At 43.6% G+C, this 13,427-nt stretch overlaps 1 protein-coding gene across 1 annotated transcript in view; it reads left to right on the forward strand.

Annotated features, from left to right (window-relative positions):
• T265_01259 (hypothetical protein) overlaps positions 1–6,008 on the forward strand; it is a gene marked incomplete at both ends in the record, with an annotated part of 28,716 nt that extends 22,708 nt beyond the window's left edge. Inside the window, 2 exons of the mRNA XM_009165244.1 lie at positions 1,886–2,073; positions 5,259–6,008. Of these exons, the coding sequence (XP_009163508.1) occupies positions 1,886–2,073; positions 5,259–5,678 (608 nt within the window). The remainder of the gene's footprint in view (positions 1–1,885; positions 2,074–5,258) is intronic.
• Positions 6,009–13,427: the final 7,419 nt, after the last annotated feature.

A 13,427-nucleotide genomic window follows, 5' to 3' on the forward strand; every position in this document is an offset into this window, starting at 1 on the left:
TTGATGATTGATGATTGATGATTGATGATTGATGATTGATGATTGATGATTGATGATTGATGATTGATGATTGATGATTGATGATTGATGATTGATGATTGATGATTGATGATTGATGATTGATGATTGATGATTGATGATTGATGATTGATGATTGATGATTGATGATTGATGATTGATGATTGATGATTGATGATTGATGATTGATGATTGATGATTGATGATTGATGATTGATGATTGATGATTGATGATTGATGATTGATGATTGATGATTGATGATTGATGATTGATGATTGATGATTGATGATTGATGATTGATGATTGATGATTGATGATTGATGATTGATGATTGATGATTGATGATTGATGATTGATGATTGATGATTGATGATTGATGATTGATGATTGATGATTGATGATTGATGATTGATGATTGATGATTGATGATTGATGATTGATGATTGATGATTGATGATTGATGATTGATGATTGATGATTGATGATTGATGATTGATGATTGATGATTGATGATTGATGATTGATGATTGATGATTGATGATTGATGATTGATGATTGATGATTGATGATTGATGATTGATGATTGATGATTGATGATTGATGATTGATGATTGATGATTGATGATTGATGATTGATGATTGATGATTGATGATTGATGATTGATGATTGATGATTGATGATTGATGATTGATGATTGATGATTGATGATTGATGATTGATGATTGATGATTGATGATTGATGATTGATGATTGATGATTGATGATTGATGATTGATGATTGATGATTGATGATTGATGATTGATGATTGATGATTGATGATTGATGATTGATGATTGATGATTGATGATTGATGATTGATGATTGATGATTGATGATTGATGATTGATGATTGATGATTGATGATTGATGATTGATGATTGATGATTGATGATTGATGATTGATGATTGATGATTGATGATTGATGATTGATGATTGATGATTGATGATTGATGATTGATGATTGATGATTGATGATTGATGATTGATGATTGATGATTGATGATTGATGATTGATGATTGATGATTGATGATTGATGATTGATGATTGATGATTATGATTGATGATGATGATTGATTGATGATTGATTGATGATTATGCGGCTGCTAGAGTGATGTCAATGCACACCGCTAGGGCAAATTTCAGGTGCTTATACATCCATGAGATGAGACAACAGTTATCTGTTCTGGAACGGATATTTTGACCACATAGACGTGAGAGGAATATGTCGGTTACCCGTGTCAAACCGTACTCACATGATGGGTTAAATAGTGAACTCTTAGGATTCAGGTACTTTACCATCTTTCCCTTTGATACAATGAACTGAGACGTGTTGGGGTGGACAATGACTTCTGTGTCTAGAATATCTTGAGGAACTCAACAACTTAGAAGAAGGATTATGGTGTCTGGCCATCCACAAAGCAATTAGCTATGGCGAGTACCTGTGAATCATTCAACAGCCATAATATGGTTGGAACTCATATCGATAGTTTGAAGCAGCATCCCATCCTGTGGTTGAACTCGCCATGTACCGATCAACACTGTGCTGCTGCTTAATCCTTACTGGGGATCATCAGAAGTTCACGATCCCCTAATCTTTCCAGGAGATATGAGTCTGCTATTTTCTGATTTAACCCTATACTAGCATAGCTGTTCGACTCTCACCAGTGTGACAAGCGTCGACTTCCGAGCTTGTGGAAAGTTTTCATTCTCTTTTTCCTACTCACCTCTTTTCAGTAGTGTACATTCTAGCTCTGTCTGTAGTGCTCATAGTGGCGTTGTTTATCTGGTGATTTCTCTACATACACGTCTTGTCAACTTTCCAGAGGAGGGTGCATTGAATCAGGTTTTAATATTCTGCAACACCAAGCGCGAGGTTGATGAAGTCGATGCAAGGTTGTATCAGAATGGTGTGAAATCCGCTTCGATTCATGGAGACAAATCCCAGCCACACCGTTCCCGAGCTTTGGAGTTGTTTCGTCGTGGTACGGTTCAAGTGCTTGTTGCATCCTCTGTAAGTGCGCTCGATTCTCAGTGTCATGGTTTGCTGATGATGATGATATCATTTCTGTTTATCCTTGTGCCGTTTGTGATAGGAAATAGCTAAAATGTCTTAGAATGATAAATCAACTGTTCGTTTTTTAAACCCTTCTTGCCAAAGCCTCCACTTTCTGCTTCTCATTCACCATCTCATTCTCATTCATCCATCCAAATTTTGTTTAGAGGGACAACACTTTAGTAACACTTTCAAGCGTGCGCGTGAATCTTACACGACGGACTTTTCTCTACTCTCCACTGCGGCTCTTCGGTAAGGGTGACATCTTCCCGAGGCTAACAACGAGTATGTAACCGGTTCAGTTGACACTTGAATCGCACGAGTACGACGGAAGACCTCCCTGTGGATGTTGGGAACACGTGTTGGTGGCGCACATTCAGTTAAGACGTGCATAATTAGTTAATCGTGCATCATTCTCACAACGCTTGTTGGGACCAAATCTGCCGAGGATAAAGCCGGTTGGTTGTCTGATGGACGTGTACGAACATTTCAGTTTCCGGGACTTACCAGAGTATCATGCCTGGAAACAGTTGACATCCGCTTGGGAGTTAATTTGGTAGTTACATTCGGAGTGTCTACGGGGACTACTGAGGTACTTAATTTTTTTAGAGAGAGGGATGGAAACTCTTGATGCTGAGGGCATTGCTGATGCTTCCGTTTCAAGCCAACTGCACCCAGTAGTAGCATCTGACTCACCGTATCCAGTCCATGCAAGCGGCATTGGCATTTTTGATCCATCCCGGTGTACGTGAACCGCTGAGCTGTATCCGATATTGACCTGCTATTCGTATACAGTCGAAAGGTTATAGGTGGACAGGTAATGTCTAGAAGGATTCCAGCATTCCAGCAATCGGTGAATAGTTGCTTTGTGATACTTACAAACCAATCTCACTGATGAAGACTGCTTATCAGGGACGCCACAGTACCAAGAAAGCAATGGCCATGAAATGTGTTTATACTCATGGAGCTTCGCATCAGTTTGATTCAGGTGGTGTCCCCAGCACCACTTGCACAGCCAAATATAACCTTCAAGGCAGCGGGGACTTACGACTAGCGGTAAAGCAACACGGCCAACATATTCATTTGATTTGGACGGTGATCTCATCCACCTAGCTCATTGGGACTGAGTCGCATTCGCGCTGCTGTTGGTTTTGGACCGGTTGTGACGCCTGACATCCGCTTTGGTCGTCTCACTTTAGTGGGAACACCTTCGTGGGAAGTCAGTGTATAGGACGTCGTCCGCAAGGGGTTACACAGTAAAATGTCTCTAGTAAGCGCTTCACTGTACGAAGAACCGCTTTACTCATCTTATCAGATACACTCGACCTTGGTAGGGCGTTTACAGGCAACTAAGCCGGACACCTCAATTGTGGGACTAATGTAAACGAGACGGGGATTCGGAAAACCTTGAGGGGCGATCCGTCATCATCGACGGCACTTGAACGCTGTGCACTGATCTTTCAATGCCGTGCAACCAAACATCACATCCCCATGAATCAACCTTGATTTGTTTGCAAGCTCTGTTATGGTAGATGGAAAGGATCTGGCACTAGCCTACTACAACCATTGAGACATGCCTACACCTTCAAGCAATCTAACTAGCCATTGACAATGAAAACGTTATCGACTTCGATTATCAACCTTACCCCGCAGCAGTATCTCATGGACCCACCCCATTCCGGAACGCGAATCACACCAGTGATATCCAGACGCTGTGTAATAGCTTTTATGCCTTCTGCTTGTGAGCCGCTTTGAACAGCACTATTCTTGAGAGACCATTTTTTGGCATGCACAACAAATAACCAACCACCGTAGCTTATGATCTTCGACGCCTTCAATCGAAATGGGTTAACGCGATCCCGGTTTTTTGAGATCTGTATACTGAGTCCGAGCCAATAAAGCCCGTACAATACGTAAAACGCTCCACAAATGCAGGTATTCCTCTGGTTGCATGCAGCATAATCAGTGACTGCATTTCCATTAGTATGGCCTTTAACTTTGTGGGCCTGAAGCGCGTGCCTTTGGTTGGTCCATCCAAAAATAACAGTACATTTTACTGTTCAGAGGCAAAAACAATGTTATCTGATTACCCGAGGCCTAGTTCACTCATTGGGAACAAAAGGAAAGACGATGGAAGTAGGACACAAGTCCACATTTTCCCGTTTCTCATACAGGTACCTCATCAGCCGGGCTTCTGCAAGTTTTTCATCTAGCTACTGTTTTTTCGCCCAACTTTATCTAAATTTCCCTCTTTTTGTGCATTCCTGTCTGTTCCACTACAGTTCAAATAGTAAACCTTTTAGGTTTCTGGGTAATATTATGTGTAGCTCATTCCAATGTACTTCAACCGTTGGTCAGTCAAACAGAGGGAAATTCAATTGCACCCATGCAATTTGGGTCAACCATGCGGTAATGCGGCCGGCAAAGAGTCCCTTCGACAATCTAGGGGTCCTGGGTTCGATCCCAGCCGTTAGCGTCCCCCTTTCGCCTGTATTACACGCATTTTCAAGATTACAGCTGAATATGTATGTACTGCACTAGTACACGTCTGCCTAATGAAAATTTGGAAGAAGTTCGTGATTCTTTGTGCTAACGCACTGCTCGCGAGTGTTCCGCAAACTAGATGGACGGTGTACTCCACAGGTTATCTGAGCATTTAGCGGCCTGAATTGGAACTGAAAAGCTACTCCTGTGATCAGCTCAAACTGTCTAGGCGATATGAACCACCAAATCAGAATGGCCGAATCCATCAGTGTGATCTGTCGAGCTCCACTCGGTCATACTGGTATCCTCCGCAAAAATCGAACAATGGCGGTGATCGCACTCAACTTATGTGCACCATTAAAACAGCATGTAAAAGTAGGGCCTCATCTCGGTCAGCCGATGAATTCTCTCTTAGATAGACCCACCGGCTTATCTGAATGCCAGTTATTAATGGGTTTTAACGGATAAAATCCTACTCATTATTCTCTCAACGTTGTAAACTACTTGTAGATGTACCTATCTGTCTGATCTGATGGGGCTATATCGGAAGCACTGCTCACATTCGTTGTGCTTTGAATTCAAATGGGAATATTTAACAGCACTTTCTGGTTGTACATGCTACTGTTCTTTACCTCAGATCTATCTGTCTATTTTTATAGGTCGCAGCACGGGGTCTTGATATACCCCATGTTACTGCTGTGATCAACGTGGGCTTTCCAGTTGAGATCGACGACTATGTTCATCGGATCGGTCGAACAGGTCGAATGGGCCGGGCTGGAGAGGCTATCACCGTTTTGAATCAAACACTACTGGATAAAGCATCTCGTTCTGTTGCTCGTGGAGTACTGCGTGTTTTGCAATCGTCAATGGGGGACACTGAAGCCAATATCCCAGAACCTGTGTTGTCTTTCGCCTGTCTAAATCCAAATGACTTTGATGAGGAAGAGCCCCGCTTTACTGCTCGTAGGTCTTCCCAGTCCAAATGGACTTCACCGCATCGTTCCAACCGATATTCTGGCTTCGGTGACAAAAAACGATCATTTGGATCCTTAGATGAATTGTCCAGGAGGTACACTTGAACTGCTCAGTGCCTGCAATATATGTAGATTTTATCCTTCTCTTCTTCCCACTCTAATGGCCGTCACACTGTGTGACATAATTTACACCTACTTCCGGTTTCTGTTAGGAAGTGTTGCACTTTCATCTTAGGAAACCGTCACCCTATCTTCATAGCGAGACAAATTATCCTTTAAATGTCTTTCCATATAAAGCAAACAAACGAGAAGAGTTGTAACTGACGGATGCAATGACTTTCCTACGAAAAACCGCTAGGAAACTCAACAAACACATCCATTTTGAGCCGATAGATAATTGGAAAATGTGTACCTTTGACAAGGGCTTTAGTATAGTGGTTTTCGTAGAAACGCCCTTATGTCTGTTCCATTGAGAACATCGAAGAAAGGTGGTCACGTTCGATGGAACATGGCAAGATGCTTCTTCTGTTGACGTGAATTTCATTCGGCTACCTGGCGCACTGAAGATTTATCTGCATTCTTAATCTTTGACCTTGCTAAACCCGAAACATCATTGACAGATGAATAGACTATTAAGGTGGAGTGTGTAAATTCCATTAGTTTATCTTCCTTGTACATGTAATGTGAACTGCTATCTGTTTCTGAACTGACCTGTCAAATTAATCTGCATTGATGGCTCACTTCACAAGACATATTATGCCACATGTAATTCGTGTTCAGTCACGTGTGCAACTCTTTACGAGATGTAAACGACTTGGACATTTCTTATATATATATATTTAAAGCCACAGAGTGAAAAGAAGGGAAAAAGAGCGGGTGAGGGGGGGTATCTAGTGCTAGCCTATGTCAAGCATTTTGAGGTGCCTACATCTCCAACCACTCAGTCAGACAATCTGGAAAGAAACTAACAGAACGAACGCCACGGACATCGATTAGCCGCCATTTCTCGCAACATCTTCAGCCAAGCACAGTTGGGGTCACGGGGATCTCTCACGCCTTTTTGCCAAGTCGTGCGCTGTCCGCCTTCGCGGTTTGCGCCATTCTGAAGGAGGCATGGAGAATACCAATTGTCTCGGTAGACGGTGTTTCGGTGTGCGTCGCACATGACCGAGCCATCGTAGTTGGCGGTGCTGGATGTTTTCCCGGATTGAAGTACCTGCAACACAACCAAATACCCGTTTTCTAATCAACTTTTTAGTAACGCGCTGATGCCATCCAAAACCAGCCACGATTCTGAGGCATCGGTGGTCGAAAACCTGAAGACGCCTCACATCATCTGTCCGTAGAGGCCTGGTACACAGCCCTTAAGATATAGTGAGACGTCACTAGGGACGCAAATTAGTGAACATGATTTAAGCCTTTGAGATTCTTGTACCGGCTTCATCAGACGCACTTCTGTCAAAGCTGATACAACTACCGAGGTATGTAAAGTGATTCTCCTTGAATTGTGAGGGATATGTTCGCAGACTGCGCTTTGAAGGTGCAGGGCGCATGCCAAAAGATGGTATGATGGTGGTCAGTCTATTTAACAGGGCTTGTCCTTTGGTCTTCAAAGGTGAGGGCGAGGTCATTTGCGTATTCTAGATCGACAAGGCTCTCACGAGCAACCACCGGGGTCTTGAAGACCGTTCAGCGTTCGCCTCATTATTTCATTAATGACAAAGTTGAACAAGAATGGGGAGAGTGGACATCCTTGTCTGACACCAATTTTTTTGTAGGGAAGCTTTTGGAGAGCTCACCATGCACTATCAACTGCCCAGAAGTATGTTGAGCGTACAATGGTGCTAGGAGTGACTGTGGCCGGCGTTGTACAGACCGATCTGAATAGTGGCTAGCACTGGCTGGCTCTATGCGTCTGCTTTGGTTGTGTCATATGAGTGGCCATCTGTCGTGTACACCGCGGGTCTCGGTCGTTCAATTATCCTCACCTGGGAATTATGGGCAATCAGCAGGACAAGATGATGATGGCTTTAGAACCTCCCTCTGCTCAAATTTCTGTCTTGTCCTCTTGGGATATATATATATATATATACTCCGCCTATGCACTTTTGATCTCCAATTGGTTTGCTTATCTGTACACGCCACTCTGCCGCAGAGACGGTCCCGTCCGACAACCGTGTAGTTAAACAATTACGGGAGCGCAAAGATCCACCGGTGATTAGAGAGCTAAATCGCTATTTGGGATTCAACACCAAGCTTGCAGAGACGACCGCTTTCATCCAATTCCTGGAGGGATCATCAAACTTGGTCAACACCCAAAAACCTATTGGAAGCAGTTACGTAGAAACCGTATCCGACCCGATGACATCTCACTGAAACGACATACACGCAGTCAGCTTGATACACTGTACGTACAAGCGAGTGAGCATCAGCGACTGGCCAGTCAATACTACACGTACTGACGTTCAGACGATGAACTTCGGTAGTTTACATCTTACCTTAGAACTATTGCTGCAAAACAGACTGACAAGAAAACATTCAAATAGGACAAAGACTCGAGTGAGGAAAACACGTATACAACTGTTCCAACTTTGTTCTCGATGGGACACTATTGGAGGTCCTATCGCTAGGGCCAAAATTCTGTTGCCCACGCCGTAGATATGACAAATTAGCAGATGATGTGCCATTCGAGAACCCACTTGATTGAAATAGTGCGAGCAACGAAACAAATGTTGAATGTGCGTACGGCTCTGTGTTGACATCCATCATGCATACTAGAACCGTTTCAGTGCCATTTGTACACACACCCCGTAGTTACTGTGATTGGACGAATCACCGAGTGCCCGTAAAACGCCTACATCGGAAGCCGAACTTTGCGCGGCTGTGTGTAGAAGGAAGACTTGTGTTAAAATGCAGCATTCTCTAGGTATACGCTCAAAGCAAAAAAGCACCATAACCTGTCTAGTTTTCGTTGGCAGTTTTTTAAATAAACGCCTACTCGTGATTTCTGCTGAGCATTCAATTTCCGACTTTCACTGCTATGACCAGGCAGGATGTGAGCTGTATCTCAGAGATGTTTGTTAAGAAGTTGGTGACTTCCTGGTTTTCATCCTTCAACGCTTTTGAGGTGTTAAACGATGTGGTAGTTGTGCGTGCAGCGCGCGATAAAGGGAAGAGGCGACCCGCTAAACCAAGCAAAAGTTGAGAAATCAGAAGAATTTAGTTAGTTGAGCGCATCCTCTAATGACAGAGACGGATCTTCCCCTAGAGGACACAGAGACTATCTGCATCTTACCATCTCGTTCATACACGTAAGTGACGAAGGTTAGATACAACTGACTGTAAACCGACAGTTAACCGAAGAGGAGTGTAGTAACTGCAACGCTGTACTGAAATATTGAACGCTGTCACACGAAGTGCGACAGTGTGCAGGCGATGAATTCAACAGCACATCAACTACCGCCCTAAACGTCGACCTGCTCTGTTGAGTAAGTGACTGATAGTTTGATCCCACTGTAGTAGATGATATGTCCTCGGTCCTAGCAAACCTTTGTAAGTGGGGACGGTGACTATTGTTACGGTCGGTGAAAGCGCACCACAGTCACATGCCTCGCCAGAGCGCAGCAGATTGCGTTGTTCTGGCGTTTCTTAGATGTCCTGAATGTTGATGGAATACACGTAAAGAACCTGATTTGGATGAGTTCTTTCAAGGCAGCCAATATAATGAGCGTAGAATCGAGCTCTACATCTTTCTGATCACAGATTGAATGGGTTCCGGGCGTCTGGTCCGAGGTGTTAGCGCAGTTTCCGGTAGTCCCATTGGCTCAGTGCGTATCCTCACGAGCGTGCACAAATACCTCTGTATGGCACATGCTTTATCGTACGGAGAGCTTTCGCATCTCGCGGGCCCGTGCATGCATGGCAGACAGGAATTGAAGATTCATGTCGCTCGAGTACTACAGTGCACTGAAGCGGCTGCGGTAGGAGATCCCAAATGTATGATGTATCGACTTATCTTATGGTTGTGACACGGGCAAATCGCATGAGCTGTATGAAGCAGTATATTGACCCCAAAACAAATGCGGACGAACAGACGAAACTGAAGAAATCTAGCTCACCGACCGAAAGACAGGGATTCGGGTGGGATGCACGCGCACCCAGGAGTTGGAAGAAGGTAAATCTCCAGTTTGAACCGCAAACAATTCTGCTGATTACTGTTTTACGGATGACCTTCAATTGGGTTTCAGGGTGCTTTAGAAATAAATTTTGATGCTTCATGGGAAACGTGTCATATTTTATGTATTTCCTTCGGTGGAAAATTTGGGTTGATTCGAAATAACTCAAGTGCGGTTCACCAGCCTCAGAATAATTCACGGACATTGGTAAGCGTAATCGAGACTTAGATCGTGTAACGAAAATTAAGCACATTTCCGATTGCCTTTACCGGGTGACGAGGGGTTTTTTGTGGTGTAATTTAATAGATATTAGGAAAGGGGAATGTGGCAACAGCTGGTTATTATCATGTCATTCTATGACTTCAGTTCATGGATCAGTTTTTTTGGCAACATCACAGCGGGAACATGGCGGTTTATTCGACACAGGACACCACACCAAGTACCGTAACACCTTTCGAATCTATCTACAAACTCACTATCTAGCAGAACAAGGATCCTTGTCATTGTGAGTCACTAGTTTGAACTACATGCTCTCAAGTGATCCATACGGCTCAAGCGCTGACATTCCCGGTTAGCAAATGTTAGAAGGCACATAACACTCGCATCCATGTTAGCACTTCACTAGCCACGAGTTGAACTTCAACCACTGAATTTTATCCCCAACGAAGGTGTTTTCTATCTTCGCCAATCGATCATTTCTTATGTTCGTCCAAGTCTGACTGAGGATTATCGAATACCGGTCTGTGTTGTCCTGGAAGGTCCAGCCGGTTGACTGGGGTCATTCTGGTCCGATGTTTTGGTGAGAATCTCCCTTTTTGGATCGTCAGCACTTTTGTTTGTTGCCGTGGCTTGAACAGATAAGCCTTTGTAATGGATGATGCCGATGGTGGAAAGAACGTGTGATGTGTGATTAGCGGTCACGCGAGCACAGAGTCTACGGGCATGTTTGCCCTTCGCAGCAAAACTGATCTCAGATTTAAACTAGAGCCATGTATACAGAACAGCCAGTGTTTCTTCTTACGCAAGTGGCTATTTATCAAATTAGAATAGGTCGACTTTGGACTCGAATTCATATTGTCACACAGTCTCCAAAGTGGTGTTTTCGTTTCTTCCTTTTCATAAACACCAAACAAAATGGATAGCCTATTTACCTTCTCTGGGTACAAAAAGCGTGGAAAGGGAATTCAATGTCGCTTGTCGTAAAATGAAAAGGTGCCTGCTCAAAATAAGTGATTCGGTCAGGCGAATAGTTGGCAGTTTGTTTGGTTTATAAAATGAGGTAGAAACTGAGTGGGAAGTTCCGTGTCCAAGGTTCGCCAACGAGTAGTGCTCATGTGCAGCAGGAAACATCATTAAAGCCAACTCAGTCCGCTCTGGGCAGAATGAACGCCAACAGGAAATCTTGTAAGATGCACTTCGAATGTAAGGAAGTAGTTTGTTACTGGTCCACAAGAATTCATGCTCGGTTGTCTCGTTCATGGGAACTCATCGCCGGATCAAATCACTGAGTAATCCTCACCCGAGATGATTTTTCAGTTTTTCACAGGCTTCCCCATCATATCATGGTGTTGAACATGGCTTCTTTAACTTCCAATCAAACGTATTTGCAACGACGACTTCTGCTTGGTGTATCCTCTGTATTTTATCCTCAGTAAAATCAGTGAAGTGAACACTATCCCGTAATTGCATTTGTTATCAGTCTCGCTAAAGGTCAGTTGTTTTTTTTCGCTTCCTCGTTTCGGATCACTGGAGGAACAATCGGCATCTATGAAGAGTCACCTATTCGTGGATGCAATACATCCAACGGTGCAAGAAGTCATCGGAAATGGTACATCAAGCAGCCAATAGCTAATCTAGTGCTGCTAAACCTTCAATCAAGTCCAGCTTCCAAAGGCAGACAGCATCATTTGTGGGAGCGGAAGAAAACATTGCGTTTGATCTCAGGTCAGAAGGTATAGATTTCCAGTGGTAATTCTGAAGCATAGTGGCAATCTCGGAGACAGTTCTTAGAGTTGGGGCCGTCTTAGTGGAGTTCCTCTCCTTCTCCAGAAACAGTGCTATCTTGCTGTGGTCTTATCTGGGATTTTGGCGGCATTAGTTTAGCAGATGGCACTGACTAAATATCTGTGAATTGGAAAAGCTTGCCTCCGTGGGGCGCTAACGTATTTAAGGTACCGGATAATTTCACCTCGCTGGTGGAAGTAGGTAATTTCTAAAAAAAGGTTTCCGGCGCCTAAAATTCATTTCTGAGAAGATGTACCACCCTCGCTGGATATTCTCAAAGAGAGTAATCAATCAAATTATTACTGTCTAGACAGAAGACCAATGCAGAATCGGCCTCACAAAGCAACAAAATCCTGGAGAAAATACCTATCAAAAACCTGGAACAATCTACAACAAAGTTTCAAGAACTAGTAGAAAGTTTCCCAGAACACTACGGAGAAAATTATCAAAACAATTCATCATTATATGGGAATCAGAATGTATGATTGGAGTTAAACGGGAAGCAGTTTTTACATCCATGGCTGTCCAAGAAGAATCATTATATGAAGAGCAAACGACACTCGGGAAGAATCGCAGGGAAAGATTAATTTCCAGTCCACGCATAATAACGCATTGACGGAAGCATCAGCATGCCCAGTGCGGATATTTTGCTGCCGGTTTTTGTTGTATCGTGGCTCACCGTCTACTGGTTACGCCTGGACTAAACCCGCCAGACTACGCGATAAGGAGACAAAACCCCGACATGGCTGCATTGTCAGATCAAACGTCAAACATACAGAACCTCTGCATCAATGCTTCCAACTGAGAAGACGCACAAGGACTATTTAACTTCCTGTGGTGCCGTAAGCCACTGTGGCGCGTGGGAAATTTTGACTGCAGGAGTTGACCGCTGGGTAATTTAAATATTTGATTCCCGTCTGGGCTTTTCAATTATCCGAGGTCACTGACAAAATAACACTAATCCTGTTGAAAATGGACTCGCAACCGAATGTTGCATTGCGAGCCATCATGGAGGTGTTTGCCTACACAAAAAGCCAATAGGATTCACTAATCTCACAAGGTAAGGCACGATCCTTCACGATCCTCCTCTAGTTCCCAGGCGGTTCTCATGGGTAGTTTCAATACAACTAAAGGGACATTGCATTGCATGCACATCAGACTCACCGATGGCAATGGTAAACTTATTTGTGTAGTGCGATCTAATCTGGTCGATGTGACACGTTTGCTTATTACTTCCAATCTAAGGTTCATTAACTACATTCTCAGGCGGTGGGTATCTGGTCGTTGAATCAAAACTCGTTTATGGTTGTGGATGATCAGCATGCATGGAGTGAAACAGCCTTCCTTTGCTCCATGTCGTCAATTGATTGGAGCATCCATGTCTTTGTTGCCTTCTCCTCTGGTGGGGCTAGAAAGTATGGTGCTCAGTGTTGTCCTTATTCAGCGGCCAAAGCACGCTCGCTCTGGACACGTTGGTTTGAAACTGTCGCGTTTGTGAGTGAGTTATAGGTGTTTGTCTAACATGCCATTAGGCATGCCTGCGTAGCGCTTACTCGAACGTATTGATGATCAGCTCCGCCTATCCGTTTGGTTGATAGTGCTTGATAGTGAAGCAGTTGCGAAACCCGGAAAGTTGCGAGTATCAGAACTAAGCGTCACTGTTACTGACTGTTGT

Source organism: Opisthorchis viverrini (assembly GCF_000715545.1).
Source record: "Opisthorchis viverrini unplaced genomic scaffold opera_v5_13, whole genome shotgun sequence".
Classification (NCBI taxonomy): Eukaryota; Metazoa; Platyhelminthes; class Trematoda; order Opisthorchiida; family Opisthorchiidae; genus Opisthorchis; species Opisthorchis viverrini.